The 22,402-nt window shown below is 40.2% G+C and overlaps 1 protein-coding gene across 2 annotated transcripts in view; it reads left to right on the forward strand.

Moving 5' to 3' along the window:
- nmd3 (NMD3 ribosome export adaptor) overlaps positions 1-18,738 on the forward strand; it is a 62,368-nt gene extending 43,630 nt beyond the window's left edge. For both annotated transcript variants that reach the window (XM_060905859.1, XM_060905860.1), the window contains exons 7-16: positions 1,413-1,503; positions 1,937-2,015; positions 2,237-2,333; positions 9,188-9,305; positions 9,977-10,122; positions 10,565-10,677; positions 14,408-14,480; positions 14,768-14,874; positions 17,533-17,603; positions 18,192-18,738. In XM_060905859.1, coding sequence (XP_060761842.1) covers positions 1,413-1,503; positions 1,937-2,015; positions 2,237-2,333; positions 9,188-9,305; positions 9,977-10,122; positions 10,565-10,677; positions 14,408-14,480; positions 14,768-14,874; positions 17,533-17,603; positions 18,192-18,325 — 1,029 coding nt within the window. In that variant the 3' untranslated portion in view covers positions 18,326-18,738. The remainder of the gene's footprint in view (positions 1-1,412; positions 1,504-1,936; positions 2,016-2,236; positions 2,334-9,187; positions 9,306-9,976; positions 10,123-10,564; positions 10,678-14,407; positions 14,481-14,767; positions 14,875-17,532; positions 17,604-18,191) is intronic.
- Positions 18,739-22,402: the final 3,664 nt, after the last annotated feature.

Here is a 22,402-nt window from a genome sequence, read left to right on the forward strand (position 1 = left end):
ACTTTTTGTTAATCACTTTCCTTACATTGAGCTAGTAAATACATAGGAATAAAAAGGTTATGGTGAGGACAAGTGAAAACCTTGCTGCTTGTCTGACTGGACGAGTGGATTAAAAAGTTAATGTAGAGCCCTGTGAACTTTCATATTTTAAACCAAAAGTTATATTCCTGAAAAGTTGTCCAATGATGATAACACTACTGTAGTAACCATATCGAACTAGGAAGTGGAATTTTATGTGGCGAAAACATGAGTGGCTTGATGCGCACACAGTGAAACATCCAAGTGCAGTTAGAGGAAATATCTCAAACCATTGCTTGAGCAATCAGATTCATGGACTGGAACGGTTTTATAAAATCCGTATATGTACACACGCACGCACTCTAGCTTGTGTCAAAAATTCTACTGCAAACTGAAAATGGGGGCCATTTGCCTAAGCCTTAACTTACTGTCAGGTGTCTCATTAGTATAGCAAGCTTTCCTAAATCCCTGGCCGAATGAACACATTTAAAAGCTGTGTGCGGTCAACAGGCTTCTCCGAGTCCACTTGTTTGGATATCTTCCATTATTTGTCTTTTTGAGACTGAATGACTGTGGAACAGTGGGAAGTGGAGGAAGGGCTTTTTTATTCGGCAATCTGTCAGTGAACTTTAGTAGCTTGAGGCCAGAGTTAACACACGACACATTCATTCCTGACCTGTGTTATTTGTCAAGGGCTCGAGAGTGGTGTTCTGTTCATGTTCTGCTGAGGGTAAATATTATGACATCAGGTTTTGCTATGCATTATTTCGCAGTTAGACCCACTGGAATTTTCTGTGAAGCCAAAAAAAAAAAAATCTTCTGACATCTTGGCTTGTCCATCCTCTCACTTTCTGTAACCTGTTTGATTTGTCAGAGTTTTTATTACCAGTATATCCCCACTTGGATGGGGGGGGTATACTGGTTTACCTGTCTGTCTGTCCGTCCATCTGTATTTCTGTCCGTCCAAAACGCCCTTTTTCTCAGCAGCCACAAATCATAGCCACTTGGTACCAAACTTCAGCTTGGGGTTCTGTACCATATATACTATTTTCAGGTTTGTTGCACATTGACTTCCTGTTTACCAACTGAATATATTTACAAACACACAGGGTGGATTTTGATGCTATTTCAAGAAGCAGAATGCTATTTTAAAATGACAGTTTACCAGGATACTATTTGAAATCCCTGGGGAGAACACTGCTCTTTACTTACTTGTTTCAGGGTTAATTATTTGTTGATGTCAACATTCAATAATTCCTTCGATTGCTTGCATTCTGATAAGCGAGAGCAGGGGGATACGTATGATTTGACTGACTGTTTATCAGGCTTCAGACTAAAATCATTCACGTTCAAGAAATTTTTAAGCTTTTTATTCTCATGTTTTATGATCATAGACAGTCCACAAAAAGACCTTTTACTACTTGGAGCAGTTGATCCTGAAGCACAGGGTGCACCAGAACACACTTCGCATCAAGGAAATCCATGGTACGTCACTCTTCATTCTCCTCTTCCTCCTCCTCCTTCTTCTTCTTCCAGCATGTTTTTTCATAGCTTCCTGATACAGAAGATACTTCTGCCAGGAGCGCTATCATGGCAGGCAGCGATTAAAAGTCAGGCTCTTGGTCATGATGGCATTTTTAGCACATTGGAACAAGCTCCGAAATTTCATCTGTGTGATTTGGTGTTTAATGATCGAGAGCTTTATGCATTAGCTCTGCCTGAGGTCATGCCAGTGAAAATGGATTCAGAGCGTTGACTGCTTGACATGTGCTGGCCATATTGGACACCCCTCCATCTGGCTTGTTTTACTGGAGAATGCTGTTTGCTTTTCTTGTTGGACATGCTGTAGTGATTGATAGCTTGATTTAATTTTTTTAATTCTTAAAAAGATCTTTTCTCTGTTTCATTTATACTATAGAGGGCATTGATTTCTACTACGCCTCCAAGCAACATGCCCAAAAGATGGTGGATTTCTTGCAGTGTACAGTTCCATGCAGGTATGAAACTTGGAAGTATGGTTCATCAGGCTCAGTAGAACTTCTCTCCACAGTTCAATGTGCATTTTTATTTTTTCATTTTAATTTTTATTCTTTTTAACATGTTGAACTATAAAATAAAACCCACTTTTAAACTTCTCATTTTGGAAATGAAATTTTGTTGTTTGCTGTTAAGGTTATGCATTTTGTTAACTTGGCAAATTTTCATCTCCATCCCAAAGATCAAAGTCCTCGCAGCGTCTCATCTCTCATGATGTTCACTCGAACTCCTACAACTACAAAAGCACCTTCTCTGTGGAGATCGTGCCCATCTGTAAGGTAATACGCCATCCTAAAACCTTTATCTGTGGAATGGAAAAAAAAAACAGCAAGTGAACACGAGTCACAGTCTCTTCTCTCTTGGGGGGGGAAAAAATGGAGGAAATTTTAGTAATTAATTTGCACTGACGCCACACTTTTGCCTCTTGTTGCCTTAATGTCACTTGGACGCTCATGCTTGCGATTGTTAGCTGTTCAATGAACGTTATTACATAATTATCTAATCGCTCTTATTTTTTTTAATTTTTTACCGAGTAGACTCCACAATCATAATTTTTCCATATACATTTGCTGCCAAACTTTAACACATGCCTAGGCTAAAGATATTTAAATGCAATTTTTCATAATTCCACACATTTCATGTCGGCTAGCACATGTGCTTTAACATCAGAGTTTCTTGATGGAATAATCAGCTGCATCGTCATGCTTAATAACTTATTTTACAACCCCAATTCTAAAAAAGTTGGGACGCTAAGTAAACTGTAAATAAAAACAGAATGCGATAATTTGCAAATCTTGGAAACCCTATATTTCATCGAGAATAGTACAAAGACAACATATCAAATGTTGAAATTGAGAGATTTTTTTTTTAATTTGATGTCAGCAACACGTTTCAAAAAAGTTGGGACAGGGACATGTTTACTCTTGTGTTGCATCACTTCTACTTCTAACAGCACTCTGTAAACATTTGGGAACTGAGGAGACCAATTGCTGTAGTTTTGAAAGAGAAATGTTGTCCCATTCTTGCCTGATGTACAGTTTCAGTTGCTCAACAGTTCAGGATCTCCTTTCTCATATTTTGCGCTTCATAATGTGCCAAATGTTTTAAATGGGAGACAGGTCTGGACTGCAGGCAGGCCAGTTTAGCACCCCGACTCTTTTACTACGGAGCCGTGCAGTTTTAATATGTGCAGAAAGCAGTTTGGCATTGTCTTGCTGAAAGAAGGAAAACCTTCCCTGAAAAAGATTTTGTCTCAGTGGCAGCATATTGTTTTGAAATGTGTATATATCATTCAGGAGGCCTGTCACGAGAACAAATTTTGTTGGATGATATATTGTCTCAGAAATTATTGCGATAAGCGATATTATTGTTGACGTCTTTTCAAGATAATTTTATGCCATGAATAAAATAATGATCATGCAAATACACCCTTTCAAAGAACAATAAACTTTAAGTCAACTTATTCAACAGTGGAACGTAAAAAATATATAAATAACCTAAAGAAATAAAACAATCAAACAAAACCACTCAACAAAAACAATAAATAAAATACAATCTATGGCTCTTGAAAATTGCATTTAAATAAATATTAACTTGGCACAGGGTAATAAAAAGACATTCTTTTGTTCACAGGCAACATTCTGCCAATCCAGTTTCTTAAAGGTCTCATTGCATCGTTTTTTCATTAATTGTGCGGTGGTCTCTAGTATGAATGAATGCCCATGAGCCGGTTTTGGTGAAAGAAATGCTGTGGTTCTCCTGTTTCAGGCTATTCTAGTTTGGTGGAGGAGTGGGTGGCGGGAGAACGACAGGATTTCAGTTCTTACTCATTAATATTCATGACATGTAAACGTGTTACCTCTGATTGGCTAACAGCACTGTGACGCTACCTCCAGTGGGTCAGAACAAGTGGATGTGGGTGTCTTTTGTAAAAACTGTTTTGATTGGCTATTATGGTCTCGAAATCGATGTTTTGACCAATAGCAATGTAGATAACACGAATTTTACATCACATTCAACGAGATTTAAACAAGACTAAAGATGGCGACTTACAAATAATGTGTAAACATCATTGGAGTTAATAAAGTTTGAACAGCATGAAGGAACATACCCCAACCCCCCCAAAATTAATTAAAAAAAAATTCTCAACGGATTTGGCATAATATAAAAAGGTCGTTTTTTACTCTGAAAAAGTGGAAATCTGCCGAGAAGTGGAAAACTCTCATCCCTGCCTAGCTTGTGACCATGTCATGCATGCTAACGTGGAGAATATGAACATGCTATTTTGTAACAAAAAGTTCATGTTTTACTTACAGCTTGTGAGCTGGTGGTCGATCGTCTTGACGGTACAGATCCAGGTATTAAAAACAACCTCGAAGCAAAACCACTACTGAAGGCACCGAAGTTAGAAAAGTCACTGTGGTTGAAATGATCAGAACACAGTACTAACGTTGCATTATACTTAGCTGGTGATGTTCCAAAGATAAATTCCAACCATTTCTTCTTCACCTCTTCTATCTTGGGCAAGAAATGCAACGTTGATGTGTTACTGCCACAAATAACACAGGCACGAACTTATTCAGACATGTTTTCAACTTGCTGTTAGGTCCTCTTTGTTAGCTACTGACGAGATGGGCTCTGCTATCTCTCCTTGCGCTTAAATCCGAACTTTCTTCCCGTGGGCGGTCGCAAGCCAAGGTGGGCGAGGCCATGAATACTAATTTTCAAAGTGACGCAAGTTCATAGGGCTTTTTCAGATTCGCTCGTTTTTCCGATTATTTTCTTTCATAAGCTAATACAGTGGGGGTAGAATTACATTTTCACATGCAGCATGCATATGCAACTCGGAGTGAACTATGGTATTTCAAAAAGAGCCAGTATTAAACATTTTTGGTGGAAGGGCACCTTTAAAGATTAATACCCAGATAAACAAAAAGTGCAAAGTAACAACCTATTGCCAGCTGTCATTTGGATAAAAGTAACAATTAGAACGAGATAACATGTAGGTAAGAGTGTAGGTTTGGTATTAACATTGGTGGGGGCATAAACCCAATGCCAACCCCAGTGGCGCCAACTTCAGGTCAGCATTAGAGGGTCACAATATTTTGCTCCGTTGTGTTCCACCAAAAGAGTATCCATCATCTCTCCGAAGTCTAGACTTTTAAAATTTCAAGTTCAGAACTGTAGTAATTCATGAATAATAATAATAATAATATGCAATTCATTTGATTAATTGCAAATTTTGCATGTGATTAACTCATTCTACCAATTTGCAAACTTGTTTTACAAGCGAATAACGCATTGACTGTCGGGAGGGAGCATGTTCCTTTCCCTCATAAACGGAAGTAAAATACATATGGAGCCTTAAACACTGCGTTACATTAGGCTGGCAGGGGGAGTGGGCTATCTTCTATGTGATCTTTAACTAATTTTAGAATGCTAGTTTAAGCTGATATGTGATTTGATCTAACGGTAAAACAGGATGGGGTCTCTAGAACTTTTTTTGACGCGTTGAAAGGTTACAATTTTACTTGGCAACAGAATGTATGTGAATTCTGATTGGTTGTTGTATTATTGCCCTTTTGTTGTCTTCTTGAGCCTGAAGAGGAAGTAACAGGGCTCTACAGAGAACTTTTTAGCCTACCGCTTTCAAAGGAACCCCCTCGAAAACCAATCAGTTCAGCGTATGTATGTACTCGGTATGTGGCATTTTCAAGAGAGGTGGGAGTAACCAAAAATTTCTGATCAAGAAGGCGGAGGCTGTTATGCTTATTACGTGAAAATGTTTTATTTAATTGTTCGTGGCCCAGACACCTTTTAATGTCCACATCACTACTGGGTTGTTGTTTACATGTGCAGGGATTGAAATGGGCGGTCGCCCACTTGCCAGTGCGAGTTGGAAAGGGTACAGGCGACTAGTGACAACATGTACTCGACCGAGTGGGCGACTGGCTTGCCACGCTATATATATCAAACTACTCACTGCCTCGATGGTTTCTATCAATGATTCTCGCCCATTTTAAGCAGAACTTGGTCTATTTTACCGTTTTTTACAATAATTTCAATAGATTTTGTGAGACATTTGTCAAGTTGGCATAGACATAGATATTGTTTACGTGCGCAGTATACACTGCTACATGCAGCATGGCTGCGCAAAGTTTCGTTTCTTTCCGTTCATTTTCGTTGCTGCCCGTGAAGACAAATGTAACTTGAACCGCTATTGGTCAGATAGATTAGACCCCCGCGAAGTTTAAAAGTCCTTGGCTTGACATTTCTGACAGCTATCAAAACAAACGGATATTGCTCAACAATTATGTGGCCCTTATTCAAGTGCCTGCAGGTGATGAGAGGGAGTATGTGGCAGGAGATGTAGAGCCCCAGGAGAGACAGAATGAGGAGGTGGAAGATGAAGATGACGAGGAGGCGCAGCATGATGTGGTGTATGACCTGATTGATGATGATCTGGATGAGGGTTTCGAATATTGTGATGATAATGAGATGACCGAGGAATAAGTTTATAGACAGTTGAAATTGATCACTCATGTATTATATGGTTGTATTATATGAATAAATATATAAAACCGGCTTGAAATTTGTAATTATAAATACAGACCAGTGCTACTCCATTCGGACCAGTACCTCTGAGAGGCACTGGTCCAAATGGACCAGTGCTCCTAAATTCCCGTTTCGATCCCTGATGTGTCATCTTACACAAACTTGGTCAGGGCTCTGCAGGTCTTAAGTGAAGCACTTCAGATTAAGGGTTAGTGGGCTGCTAAAGTTTGCAGGCACTTCACAAGCAAGGCTAGGTGCAATATTAACCAACATTTAGCACAATTTGATATGATTTAATAATGTCTTTGTGACCTTAATGAACACCAGTTGTCGTAATCAAGTCGGATTGTTATTTACATGCCACACAAACTTAGAAAACGGTCATATTCGTATGTTGTGGTTTTTACACACTGAATCCGAACTGTTGTTAACTGATTCATTTTACAAGCTAATCTAACGTTAAACAGTCCTCGAGGACCGTTTGCTAGCTACCGTAGCAGCAGGTCACTGCACTGCAACCGCACTTGCTAAATGACACGGTAGCCTAACTTGCTTACTGTTTTCGCGACCACGCCCCCAGAGCGGATATTCATGAGTGAATTTTGTGTGGTGTTTCGCCCAGTGGAAACTTACAGTAACCATTTGTGTACCACGCACGGAGCGTGATTGGTTGATTTTCCCCTTCAATCAGAAATATTGGTAGGGACATATCAGCCGTCGTTTGATATTGGTAGGGGCACGTCCATACCCAATTCTACGCCTATGGTCTGTACAACGGAGCAACGTGTTGTCTTTTCCTCATTCAGTGGATACCCTGGCTGGATAACTGTTGCATGCTGGGAGGCCCTGCCTCTGACAGAGAGCATGTCTTATTCATTCGATGGGTCAAGCTAATACTCTGTCGGCTTCCCTACGTAGATGTACAGCGCGTAAATGTCAAAATCGCAGTAAAAAAAAATTACCGAGTTCATTTTCATTTGCCGTACGATAAGTCGGTATATCGAATATTGCGACAGGCCTATCATTCAGCATTAATGATGCCTCCCCAGATGTACGGGCTACCCATGTCATGTGTACTAATGCACCCTCATACCATCACAGATGCTGGCTTTTGAACTGTGCACTGATAACAAGCCAGATGGTCCCTCTCCTCTTTAGCCGGGAGGGCATAGTGTCCATGATTTCTAAAAAGAATTTCTACTGTTGATTCATCAGACTTCAGGACAATTTTCACTTCACCGCCATCCATCGTAAAAGAGCTTGGGCCTAGAGAAGGTGGTGGTGGTTCTGGATATTGTTTATATCTGGTTTTAACTTGCATTTGTGGCTGCAGTAAAGAACTGTTTTCACAGACGATGGTTTTCTGAAGTGTTCCTGAGCCCATACAGTGATTTCCACTACAGACACGTGTCTGTTTTTAATGCAGTGTCTCCTGAGGGCCTGAAGATCACAGGCATCCAATGTCACTTTTCAGCCTTGTCTCTTGCATACAGAGATTTCTCCAGATTCTCTGAATTTTTTAATGATCTGTACCATGGATGATGTGATCCCCAAATTCTTTGCAGTTTTATATTGAGGAATGTTGTTCTTAAATTGTTGCACTGTTTGCCCATGCAGTTTTTCATAGAGTGGTGAACCCCTCCCATCTTTACTTCTGAGAGACTCCGCCTCTCTGGAATGCTCTTTTTTATATCCAATCAAGTTACTGACCTGTTGCCCATTAACCAAATCTTTGTTTGTTTTTTAGCATTACACAACATTTTCAGTCTTTTGTTGCCCTGTCCCAACTCTTCTGAAACATGTTGATAACCTCAAATTCAATATTAGTGCATATTTTTCAAAAAAAACAATAAAATGTCTCAGTTTCAACATTTGATATGTTGTCTTTGTACTATTTTTTTTTTAATGAAATATTGGGTTTCCATGATTTGCAAAACTTTATCCTGTTTTAATTTGTTTTACACTGTCCCAGGTTTTTTTTTAATTTTATTTATTTTTTTAAAGTAGGGTTGTATTTTGTTTTATTTTTTCGGGAAAACAGCAATAGTTAGTGGTGTTAGAATTTAAGAATGTCGTTTACTACATTAATACACAATTGTAAGTTTTATTTATGTAGTTTTTGTGGTTGGTTATTGTCCAGTGACATTATTAGTCCCATCTTCCCTTTGAATTTATTTAGTCTCTATTGCATTTCAGTTGATGTATGTGTATATTAATACACTACTGTAAAGCTTGTTAAATAAATAGCATAAAATAAACAAAAATGTCTCGAAGGAACACCATATGTATTCCACACGAAATCGCCAAAGAAAAGTTTTGTCGTGATTGCTGCTTTAAGCATTATTATTTATATCATGCTTAAAATTGGATTGAATGAATAGAAAACACTGGCTTGTGTGCTGGAATATCAGCTTTGTTTGTGTGTCTGTGTGTGTATATACAGGCTGATTTTGTTATTGGATGCACATGGTGGTTTCTTCCTGAGGTTTTGTCATTCATTCAGGGAGTTGATTGCAATAAACCAGTGTGTGAATCTGTGTTCTCTCTCTCTCTCTCTCTCTCTCTCGCGCTCTCTCAGGACAACGTGGTGTGTTTGTCTCCACGTCTGGCCCAGAGCATGGGAAACCTGGGCCAAGTGTGTGTGTGCATCCAGGTGACTAGCACCGTGCACCTCATTGACCCAAACACACTGCAGCGTGAGTATAACACTTAAACACCTCCCCTTTCCTGATCTGCACAGCATGTACTGTAACTGTTCCATAGATTATCTTCAGGCATGAAAGTATTTATGCCTTTCCACCTTTATATCTGCGGTTTATATTAAAGCGGCGGTTTGTCCTTTTTTAGAGCCTTCTGCTACCTGCAAACTGACTTGGAATTGCAATAAAAATATTAATGTCCTTCTCCTTTATTGCACCTGAGCCCACTCCTTATGTTAAACTACACACAACTTGCTAATTTCTGAGCTCATTTCAGGGCCGGAAAAATGTGAAATCGAAGATGCAAGGTTAAGTAGAGTAGAGAAACTTTTTTTTTTTAAATTATGATTTCTGGAAGAATCTGGAAATCTCTCTTCGTAGTCAATTATTATAAGTGTAATTGATATTTGTTAAATACTACAGATGAACAATATAGAGAACGATGTACAGTAAGAGTGGCTCTTTGTCATTATGGGATTTAAACTCAAAACCTTCTGAGTACCGAATAGTAACTGCACAGTTGTTGCTTTATTGTTTGAAGAGCTGTGTGAGTAGATCAGTATGATTACTAGTGTGCAGGTTGTCTGGGATATGTGGTCCCATGGCTATTTTTTGACATTTTGATAACACACTTCTGGTGTTTATCACTTTGTGCTATTGTGTTATAGTTGCTGAGATAGATGCAAACACATACTGGCGTTACCCGTTTAACAGCCTTCTTAATCCGCGCCAGCTGGAGGAGTTTATTATCATGGATATCGACATCATCAGGGACCAGCGATTAGGAGCAGGAGCTGGCCTGAGATCCAACCGGGTAAGAGACAAAGCCCCTATTATTATTATATTATTTAAAAAAAATTTACATATAAAATATTTATTTTTACAGTTACTGGTAAAGAAATGTCTGGAAATTAGGCATAAAGAGAAAAGGAAAAATCAAAAGCGTCATTTGTGCTGACAATGGTGTGAAATACACGCAAATCAATAATGGCTGTTGGATAAATCGGGCATGGCCGACATTGCACTTTTCTCAGAAGAAAAATCAATACAAATTGTAATATTCATTCAAACCACTCAGCCTGCTTCGCTCCACCTCTGCACTTTACAGTTTTCTTTTCTCAGCAGGTTTCTGGAGGTTTTAAAGGGCACAAAACCAACTCTTAATGTCCCATTTCCGTTGCAGTTTATGAAGCATTCAGTATTGCATTAAAGCAGCGTGCGGGTGTTAAATGGCGCATGTTTGTGTTTTTTAACAGCACACCTTGGCTGAAGTGTGGGTTCAGAAGACCAGTGAGATGAACACCAGTCAGCAGTATCACTGCCGCACCCACCTGGGCCACCTGCTCAGCATCGGAGACCTGGTGCTCGGGTATGAGCTGATTACAGTAAACGATAAGAACTGTAACATTTCTAACACAATGTGTAAGGAATAATCCACAGGCATGCTGTTGTCGGGAAAATAATCAACTATGACTTGAGGTGATGTGGCCTGATACGAAGAGGTATCAACGTTGCTGCGTCAGAGTTGATTATTTTCCAATAATGGCGCATCCCAAAGTGTGTTGTTCCTTTTATACTACAACAGTCTGGCAAGTTTTATTTGTTAAAGAACACCACCTTTTTTTTTTTTTTTATCCATTTATTCCACAACCTTTAACGTTGTGGAAAGCATACCTTTTGTGTGTACAATACTGTACAGATACGAATACCTTTGTGATACAAGTTAGTCCATGTTAGTTACCTTCTCCGATCATATTTTGTCAACAACTTGGAACATGTTGGAACTGTGTGTGTATAAGCTCTGCACTGCCCTTATTCTGCTCCAGCACACCACGCTGTATCTCGTGTCATTTTTATTACCAAGCATTCATAAAATAAAATGGTGTGTGCTTCAAGGGAAGGAGAATGCTGAGCTGGACGAAACTGAATGCTGTTCAGCTTCTAATTATATCATGTCTACAGTTGAGATTAAACTTTATTTATTTATTTATTTATTTATTTATTTATTTTTGCGTGCACAAGTTCCCTATCCAATGCTCGGTATCCTAATGTGCATTATACCGAGGGTGGGTGGATTTCTGAAAAACACTGATAGGTTTTGTACTCGTGTCAGCTGTTCTATTTTTGCATTTACTTTAATTCATTTGGCAAATACTTTTATCCAAAGATATTTATAAGTCAGGGAAGATACAGTCTGTATCACTGATTTGAGGGTAGTTTTAAAATTTGAACTTGCAATCATGTTACCACTAGCGCAGTGCGAGCAGTGCCACTGCTTTTAATGTGTGGTGGTCTGGGAAAACCATCACATGATGCAATGACTGAATTTTGGCACACAGCCAAGAAAGACACAGAATTGGGTGGGTTTTGGTTAATTTTTTTTCTTCTAATTTTATTTAGATATCTCAACTTTAAGAAAAAAATCATTAAAAATAGAAATTAGGCATATAACAATATCATGTGACAATAAATCATGATACAAATTTATGACAATTTGAATCAATGCAATAAAAAAGGAATTGTGATTCGGCCCACGCGAGCGGAGCCCCATAGGCATAGAGTGTGGATACATAAAGAAACCCATTGAGTTGTTTTCTGATGGTTTCGGTCCTGTGTGCCTGCCACCATACCAGTGTTAGTAATTACCAGTCATACACACCGACTAGTGGCCAGTGTTAGCGGCGCTTCGGCCCGCGCAAGCGGAGCCCCGTAGGCATAGAATGTGAATACATAAAGAAACCCATCGAGTTGTTTTCTGATGGTTTCGGTCCTGTGTACGTACCTGCCACCACAGGAAACCCAACAACTAGTGAACTGAGTAGTGAAGTAGAGTAGTAGTTGGGACAGTATAGTAGTGAGTAACTTGTCGCTGTTGTCACCTGATGTTGCCGTGTGTCGCTTGCCTGCCATCACACGCAACCCAATCATGGCAGGACGATCTCTATGCACGACGCGCACGCGTCATGCCTGAATTTTTATTTTTAATTTTTTTGGCAATTCTCGATATAAAACAAAAGAGGCTGGCTATGATATAAGAAAATTCTACAACTCAGAAACAGATGGGAGCTCTGCTTTTAGGCAGTGCTTAAATCTATATATTATCAAGCTGTGTAATGTTTTTCCTGGCTGTAATTGTCTGGTTTAGACAGCAGAGGGTGCAAGAACATACAGGAATAGCAGGACTTCACCCTAGGTAGAAGTAACAGCTCTAATGCTACGAAAAAAACCCCACACACAACCCCAGATCTAAAATGAGAAAGTGGTGTTGTGTGATTGACTATACAAATGGATTTAACAAGGAAACAAAACTCTCTTTTTACAAACTGTGGAAAACTAAAGAAAAAAAGAAGCAAGATGGAGTACAAATGTTTAAGGAAAGGCCTATTATTAAAATTAAATTTCTTTCATTTCTGTTTCCGGTTGAGAGTATGCTGTGCGCATTCTGGTTGCCGCTTCTCACCGGAGCTTTTTATTTTCTCTTTTGTGTTTGTGTAGTTTGTTTTTGTTTTAGTGTTTTGTCTGCCGGTTGTGGTGTAGCTCCGGACCCAGTTTTGGGCATCGGTTCCCTCCAGGCCTTGGTTCGCCGTGGGTGATGCCTGTGCTCCTTGCTGTGGACTGCAGTGAGCTCATTACTCATTTTAACATCGTAGTTGTCCAGCGCTCTGTGCAGCAGTGCTTTAGTGCTTGGTGTGATGTTCCGAGCGATGTTGCTCGGTGGCATCGCGGTGACTGCGCAGGCGGTTTGAGACATATCAGTGCTCTGAGTGGTGGTGCGTCTGTGCTCGCTTTGTAGATCCATGGTGCGGTGTTCTGAGTGATGTTGCCTGGTGGCTGTGCAAGCGGTGCGTGACTTGTTTTTGTGCGCCTTTTGGTGGATCTGTGGCTGCTACACCATTGGAACGACATCCTGACCTTTATTTGGTGGACTCCCCCCCCCCCCCCCCCCCCCAAATAATTGTAAAGCGACCTTGGGTTTTGAGAAAAGCGCTATATAAATTGAACTTTATTATTAATGTTTTTCATTTTTAATAAAAGGAATGTTTTAGTTGATTATATTTTACTCCAAACTTTACAAATGTGGGTAAATAATTTATTGTTGGTTATTAAGAATCTTTTTTTTTTTTTTTTTTCCCCCAAATTTAACTTTAAATAATATTAAAATTGATCTAGGAGGAAAATAAATGTTGCTTTTTTGTGGTAACTTTTTTTTTTTTAAATATTGTGGGAAAATTGTATCATGAATCGAATCAAATCATGAATTGGGTGAATGATTACATGCTGAATGGAAATGTTTGCCAGTGTGCTAAACATGTCTAAACGTGGATGTCCAGCTACTTGTGGAAAGCTATAAGTTGTAGTAAAATGAACATGTGCCTAAACCAGGGGTTTTCAAAGTGTGGGAGAGTCAGCCCCCCCCCCCCCCCCCCCCCCCCCCCCCCAGAGAGCAAATAAACAACAGCGCCCCCCTCTTACAATTTTTGTTGCTATACTTAATGTTCCATTTGTATTTAAAAAAAAATGGTTGTTGTACACTTTTTTTTTTCTTCTGTGCTTTTTAAAAATATCTTGTTTTACACATTTTAAACATTTCATAGCATCGTTAGCTAGCACCTCTTGGCAGACAACACACTGTGGCAGTGGAGCATCTTCAGATCCAGTCCATGAAAATCCAAACTTTAAATAATCGTGGTCATACTTCCTTCTTTTTTTTGCTTGGCCCAGACTGTCTTCTCACTCACTGTAGCTTTAGGTACTAAAAATCCATCCATTTTGTCTCTGGCAAAGGCTAGCTGAAGTTCGCTAAATGTCCGCAATAGTAACTTATTCTGGTTTATTTTTCCTCACGTTGCACCCCCCCGAAGAACTCTGGCGCCCCCTAGGGGAGGCGCACCCCACACTTTGAAAAGCCCTGGCCTAAACAATTTATATTGTAGTCATATACCAGATGTCAAAATGTCCGCAATCCTCCTGTGCTTCAGTCAGAATAAAATCTTCAAATGCGATGTTCTCCTTTTATTGGTTTTCAGAACTATATAATGGTGTAGAGTTTTTTTCCAAGGTTGTTGCACTCATCTTATGCCCGCCCCCGTTATTTCCAGGTTTGACTTCGCCAACTCGAACCTCAACGATGAGTTTCTGAACAAGATGAATCCTCACCACGTGCCTGATGTGGTAAGCATGGGCTCAATCCCTCTTAATGGTTGCAGGAGGAAAGAATTTGGCAATGACTGACTCATTTGTAAATTTAAACTCTACTGCCCCCTACTGATGAGCTCCACTATTCATGAATTTTGCCGAATAATGAGAAGCTTCTCTTCTCGTGCTTAATTAAGTTGACTAAGAATAACAACGATGAGAATTGAGGCAGCTTCTGTTACACAAATGTAATTTGATCAAAAGGTTTCAGAAAATGCTGGCGGTTGTGTTGAGCGAGTAATGTCTGTGCTTGTTTGATTCAGGTCCTGATTAAGAAGAGCTACGACAGGACAAAGAGAATAAGGCGCAGGAACTGGAAGCTGAAGGAGCTGCATAGGGACAGAGAAGGGATGGACACGGATGATGAAAGGTATGAGAAAATGTCTGGTAAATGTGTAGGTGAATTAACAAAACGTGCCGAGTTTCCCTTTCAGACTAAAGTGACTTCCAGACTATCTCACCTAAATCTACATTTACCCGTGATAGGTACACCTTAAGTTTTATCAGCTTGAACACACTCCTGTTGAGTCAGGAAACTGTTTTTTTTTTTTTGTTTTTTTTTTTAAAGCTGATAAATAGATTTAAGGAAAAAGGAAATCCAGAGGGGGTTGACATTGAGACCATCAATGACGGCGTAGCTCACTCTAGCCCCGTCTAGTCCAGAAGGAACAATCTAAAGTGGGCCACCTTGCACAATAAATGTTGCAAGCTATATAGAAGCTATATACAGCCTAGGAATACCTACCTATTTACCAGCATGAATCCAAAACAGTGAGGACTTGACTGAGAAGAAGTGATTTTTGTTGAATTGCTCATTAATGTTTGTTTAGTCCATAATGTCATTATTAATTGCAATTATGCAAATTTGGGTAGACGCCATATGCACCCCAGGCAGACCCACCTTCCTGCCAAAAAGAATAAAAATTGGTAAAGAATTGAGAGGGAAGAAGTAATTTTTATCCCGCGCTGGCTGAAAGACCCAAAGGGGGCTTGTTGTGGCGTTGTCCGTCCGTCCGTCCCGGGAAGGGTGCTCACCTTCTGAAATCAACTCCTCTCACAATTTTTGGAGGAATTTCACGAAACTTGACAGGATTCTTTGTTATATGTCGGTAATACACATATTATTTCGTTCAATTCGGTCACATTTTACCAGAGTTATGGCCAGTGGTGGCTGCTGAAAAAAATTCTTGGTGGGGCTGGTGTGCCAATAGATTGCCCTGCCTAGTCCAGTATAAGCATTCAAATGAACAGTCAGAAAATGACAATTCCACAATAATGATTTAATTTCTTTCTCAAAATCAGTAGTTTCACAGATAAATTAACAATTTACAGCTATATTAGGCTCCATTTATGCTTTGGAAAGGAACGGTATCAAATACAATACTCGAGTTCTGGAGAGAAGTTTACAGCAAGGGTATGATTTCCGCTGAATCTATACAAATCAACAGCGTGTGTGTGAGAATGAGAGAGAGAGGGGAAGGTTTTTAAGGTGAGTGTGGGACTGAGTGATTGTATGAAGAGGTGGTGTGTGTGTCTCTGATTCTCAGGTGAGTGTAAGATATCTGTGTGAGAGAGTGACTATGAAATGAGGTGTATGTGTGTTCTGAGCTAGGTGTATGTCTGTTCTGAGCTATCTGTGAAATGAGAGAGAGGGGGAGTGAAACAGTGTTGACACTCTTGTTGTGAATACAAACTATGACAAGAAAGATGTGATTTATTGTCCAGTATGAACCAAAAGTCTAGTTTTGAACATCACCTCTAACTAAAGACGGAGAGCGAGCGGTGGTGTGTGTGTGTGTGTGTGTGTTTTTCTGAGATGAGGGTAAGATTTCTGTGTGAGAGAGTGAAGGATTTGAAGTTACTATCCAGTTCAGAACTGAGAGACAACACTAACCAAAACTAACAATAATAACAAAGACGAGTTCTGATTCTGACCTGAGACCTCAAGCTTATCACCATAGCAATCCAAAACTTTCCCACATGTAGCAGGGGTGAAATTTCCAGCGCTCCAAAACCATCAAATTTGGCGATGCTGATTGGCCAAATATTTATTATTTTTCCCTAGCAACCATACATGATTGGCTGTTTCGCTGCACTTCTGGGGCGCTTTGACGAGCGCCCAAGAAGAGCAATGATACGAGTCTGTCGGTGGAAATTCATTGCTGAATGAGAGTCAGTTGGTGGAAATGTTGTTTAAATAATTCAGATTGGATGTAGGCACACACTATTAAGTAAAACTGACATTGATAATAAAATATAGTTTTTCCCCTCCACAGCTGGGAGGGCGGCGCCTGAGTGCCCCCTATGGGCCAGCCGCCACTGGTTATGGCATAGCTGCCAGCGGGGGATCTTGTGCTCCCAGAGCACTCTTTTTGTGAAATGTGGACGACAATGGACAACACATGATGGCATAAGCTCATCACCTGTCGCCCGGATGAGCTAATAACAGTCATCTCTGATGCTTCAGGACAGAGTTCCGAGAGCATCTGAGCAAAAAGTGGTCTCATTCTGTGTCCATGTGAACTCTAGAGCGGTTCGATTGCAGTCAGAAAGTGATTAGACTCTGAATTGACCCGACCGCAGGAGGTGAACCAGACGTGCTGTGTGTTTGTTTGCTGTTTTTGTGAGCTGAAAAACAGCCATGAGATGCAGACTACAAACTGCACCAGAAAACAGATGTAACACTGCGGAATTGCTGTGTATTCTGGAGAAAACAGTTATTGAAATAATTATCTCAATGTTTATTTAGCAGAGATGGTGTTCTTCATGGTTGGGTGATTTTTATGATTTCTTCCAGCATATCACTGAAGAGCTGGCTGAGATTTGAGGGAATTTATGGACTCCAAACCAGGAAATGTTTTTGGACGAGAGAGAGACTTGTTAGCTACTTTATCCTCCAGTGTAAAACAAAAAAAATACCTGATTCCAAATATGCCCTTGTTGATCGACTACAGAGAAAAATTAAGCTTGCTAACTATTGTTTCTTGGGTGGTAAATAAACCTCACTGAACATGAACCATTTTTCCAGGCAATACCAAGACTTCTTGGAGGATCTTGAGGAGGATGAATTGCTGCGTAAGAACATCAACATTTTCAGAGGTGAGGATGCAAGACTACTTTCAGTACACGGAACACAACATCCACATGCTTAATTTTCGTATTTATTCTATCCACGTTCACTAGATATAAGCAGTCGGGTGCTCTGATTAGCTACTCTGCTACTAGGATATCAGCTCAGATACTGTCAGGAGAGAAAAAACAAAATGGCGGCGCATGTTGCTGAACCAACTGAGGGTGAAATAAAAACTTGAAAACAACCCCCCCCCCCCCCCCCACAAAGCAACAAAATATTAATTTTATGAATATTTTTGATTATTTTTTCAATAAATTATCGCATTTTTCACAAATCGCTCCTGTCCTTTCGCCAGTTTGTTTACATTCTAAGCAGAGTTATTTTGTCGGACATTTTGTATAAAGTTTTTATTGATCGAATTTGCAAAAAATGCTCTGTTTCTCAAAATCCAGTGAGTGTGGATAGAATAAAACGGTTATTCCACTCAATCTCGTCGTACATGGCTTATAGCCAACTCAGTGCTATGTGTCTCGTTGACTATCAGATCATGTACAACTCTATTTCGTCGAACAACTGTTAAACGTATGCTCATTTGCATCCTTGTGCATTGCCAGACGCCTCCAAGATTCCTGTGGAGAGCGACACGGATGATGAAGGCATTCCGGGGATCTCTCTGGCGGAGATGATGGAGGACCTGAGTCTTAATGATGCCACTGGAGGAGAAGGGGCAAACATGATGACTGATTAGATTAGCATAATAAACGCTCAGAGAAGAAACGCCAGCACTGAGGCAAATGGGCTGTGGCAGTCCAGGGGGAATCCTGGACAGGTTTGTTTGTATTTGTGCTTCAGTGCACCTCCTGAAAGGATTGATTATTAGCATAAGTTGTACCAAAGAACATACAAATGAGGTAGTACAGAATTCCCTCCAGATTGCTACAGTATGTTGGAAGCTGCTGGCGTGTTTGTGGCATTCACAGGTTTGTTCTTATCCAGTAAAAGGAGAATGCTTCATTTTTTCACAATGCAATAATCTTATAATGCTATTGAAATATTATCTTGAGGACCTGTGTGTTTTGGCAAAGGACTGATGCTGTGCGTGGTGTGGTGGTGATAAATGCTTCACCATAAGAAAAAATAAATTTAAAAAAAAAGAGCCTGGCTAATGAATCCCTCATTTGTGTTTTTTTTTTTTTTTTTTTTTTTTAAATCCCCCAGTGGTCAAAAGGCCTGAAGGGGGATTGTCGTAGCGATGTCCGTCTCGGGAAGGGTGCTCACCTTCTGAAATCAACTTTTCTCACAATTTTTGGAGGAATTTCACAAAACTTGGCAGGATTCTTTGTTATACGCATATTGTAATTTTGTTAAATTGGGTCACATTTTACCAGAGTTACAGCCCTTGATTAACAAAATTATACTTTGACAATTTCATGAGTGTGTTCTCTTCTGAAATCAATTCCTCTCTCAATTTTTGGAGGAATTTCATGTAACTTGGCAAAAGGCATGGTTATATATCATTAGTACACATTTTGTTCAATTTGGTTGCATTTTACCAAAGTTGTGGCCCTTGATTAACAACCTTGTACTTTCACAATTTCATGAAGGTGTGCTTGCCTTCTGACATGAATTTCTCGAAGCTTGGCAAAAGGCCTTGTTATATGACGGTAATATGCATATTGCAGTTTAATTTCGTTTGTGAAAATTTTACCAGAGTTTTGACCCTTGATTAAATAACTTTGACAATTTCATGAGGGTGTACATTCTTCTGAAATCAACTTCTCTCACAATTTGTTGAGGAATTTCACCAAACTTGGCAAAAGGCTTTGTTATATGACAGTTATACGCCAGTGGCGGCTGCTGGTTTTTAAAACGGGAAGCCCATTTTACGCATTCATCGTAAAACCTGTAGGCCGGATATCAAAGCATAGAAAGGTGTGCCCCGTTAGCATAGTGAACTAGACAACCCTACCTAGTGGCAGAAAGTATTTTTGCTTGTACATTTCATGTTATAGTCTGGCTTGCCAGGCTAGTGCCTCATATCCTTAATCAAAAATATCAAACATCCAAAAATCACTGGCTATTCAACAAAGAGCCTTGAACATCATACCCTGATATGCAACACAGAGTCTTTAACACAACACCCAGCTGTGCAACACATCCTTGAACATCTTCTGCAACACAGTCTGGAAATTCATAACCAGGTAGGCTATGCAACACACAGAACCTTGAATATTATACCCAGGTATAACCTATAACACAGAGCCCACCATTCTCTTAACATTACTGAACAATATACACACTTCAGATTCATGAACATGAACACTATACACAAATTCTGCCCTCTGCTCCTTTTCCAGAAAATGGTCTGTGACCCTGTCATACCAGCTGGTTGTGCTGTCCAGAGACTTTACCAATTTCTGTTAGCAGCTAGCACTGCAGATCCCAATAAGGCTCAAGCTAGCCTACAACCAGATTGAACTACAAATGAAATAAACGAGTGAATTCACGAATGATCAAACTGATAGAATGGATGAAAGTTAATGGAGCACAACGAGTAATATTTACATTTATTTACAGAGTAATGTACAGAGACATCAATGAGAAGAACCGTTTATATGAAAAGAAATTCGGACAGCACTTTGGCACATGACTACACTTTCTCGACATCCGCTAGGGACTGACTGATCATACTTCCGTGTTCCTCGCCGAAGTACCGCCCTCCTCATGTCTTTCAAACACTACCTCCAATAATCCTTTATCAGCCCGGCTTCTTGTCCCTCCCACTGTCTCGTTTAGTCCCAGAGAAGCCCGGCTTCCCTGGAAGTGACTATTTTGTTGATTTTAACCAATAACAACTAGCCGGAATTGGCTGTTCAGAGCAGTCTCGTAGACTGCAACGGATACCCGGCTGCCAGTCAGTGTTGCCAGATACTGCTGACGTTTTCCATCCCAAAATATGTTCAAAACCCGCCAAAATGCACTTAAAACCGCCCAATCTGGCAACACTGCTGCCAGTCCATAGAGCCCATTGAAATAAGAAAGGTTACAGCCTGGCAGCAAAGGTGATTCTCATAGCGAACTGCATGTTCGTCAGACATCACTCAAATAAGTTACAGGACAGTTATGAACATAAATACAATCTTGGGCATATATTGTGTTATGCAAGTTATTGTTTTAATGAGAATTCAACGTCGTAGACGCCGCAGTTTGGGGAGAGAATTTTAGGGGAAGCTCGGCTTCCCTTGTTGTCTCTGAGAAATCGCCCCTGTTATACGCATATTGAAATTTCATTTAATTTGGGCAAATTTTACCAGAGTTATGCCCTTGATTATTAACAAACTTGTACTTTGGCAATTTCATCAAGGTGTGCTTGCTTTCTGAAATCAACTTCACTCACAATTTTACTCCCCCACTGGTCGAAAGGCCCAAAGGGGGATTATGTCGTGGTGATGTCCGTCCTGGGAAGGGTACTCGCCTTCTGAAATCAACTCCTCTCATAATTTTTGGAGGAATTTCATGAAACTTGACAGGATTCTTTGTTATATTTTGGTAATATGCATATTGCAATTTCGTTCAGTTGCATTTTACCAGAGTTATGGCATAGTTGCCAGCAGGGGATATAGTGTTCTTTCTTTTTTAAAGTAACATGATCTTAACATGGCGATAACTATTCCTCGAGATGTGACTGTGTTTGAAGAACCGGTGCTGCTTAAGTGTTACAATAGTCCACTCTTGCATCACCTTTTAACATCAGGGATTTTTAAAAAATTATTACCATGCATGTCAATTCCTAAACTGGAACATGACAGCAAGCAAGATTATTACATTACAGGCATTGAGCAGACACGCTTATCCAGAGCGATGTATACCGTACCCAGAGTAGCCTGGGGCGCAGTTGGTGGTTAGGTGCCTTGCTCAAGGGCACTTCAGACATTCGTGTTGGTCTAGAGAATCGAACCGGTGACCTTTTGGTCCCAAAGCTGCTTCTCTAACCATTAGATCGCGGCTTTCCCGTAAGGCATAAAAACTTCTGCATGGGCCTCTGGATGTCAGCTTGCAGTGTGTATTAACATCATTTACTTCTATACCTAGAGCACTGTTATGTAGTTGTTGTGCATCACCATTTTATTCTGCTTTAAAGATATTTCTAGACCTACACACAAAATGGGGGGGAAAACAAAAACGATTTGCGTTATTGTCCCACTATAGTATTCTATACTATACAATGGATATCTTTTTAATTTCTTTAAGGCCCTGAAATTGGTTCCGTTCAGCTCTGCATCTTTGGCTGGGTTTGTACTTGAGGAGTGATGAGCATACCTAGCAAGCTACACTTTTATACAACCTTAATACATCTGCAAATTAAAAGCTATATTGGATGGCATGGTGTTGCAGTGGTTAGCGCGGTCAGCTCATAGCAAGAAGGTTCTGGGTTTGAACCTCATGGCCGATGGAGGCCTTTCTGTGCAGAGTTTGCATGTTCTCCCTGTATCTGCATGGGTTTCTGCTGGGTGCTCCAGTTTCCCCCACAGTTCAAAGACATGCAGGTTAGGTAAAAAAAACCCCAGCTGTTGAGTTTATACAAGACCGTGCATACTTGGTGCTGGTCCCAAGCCTGGATGGATGGAAGGCTCAGTGTGAGGTTAGCATTGAGCTAAACTGGTTATTAACCTTCTGAAAATAATAATAATGGGGCGGCACGGTGGTGTAGTGGTTAGCGCTGTCGCCTCACAGCGAGAGGGTCCTGGGTTCGAGCCCCATGGCCGGCGAGGGCCTTTCTGTGCGGAGTTTGCATGTTCTCCCCGTGTCCGCGTGGGTTTCCTCC

This window comes from Neoarius graeffei, chromosome 23 (genome assembly GCF_027579695.1).
Source record: "Neoarius graeffei isolate fNeoGra1 chromosome 23, fNeoGra1.pri, whole genome shotgun sequence".
In the NCBI taxonomy this organism is placed as follows: Eukaryota; Metazoa; Chordata; class Actinopteri; order Siluriformes; family Ariidae; genus Neoarius; species Neoarius graeffei.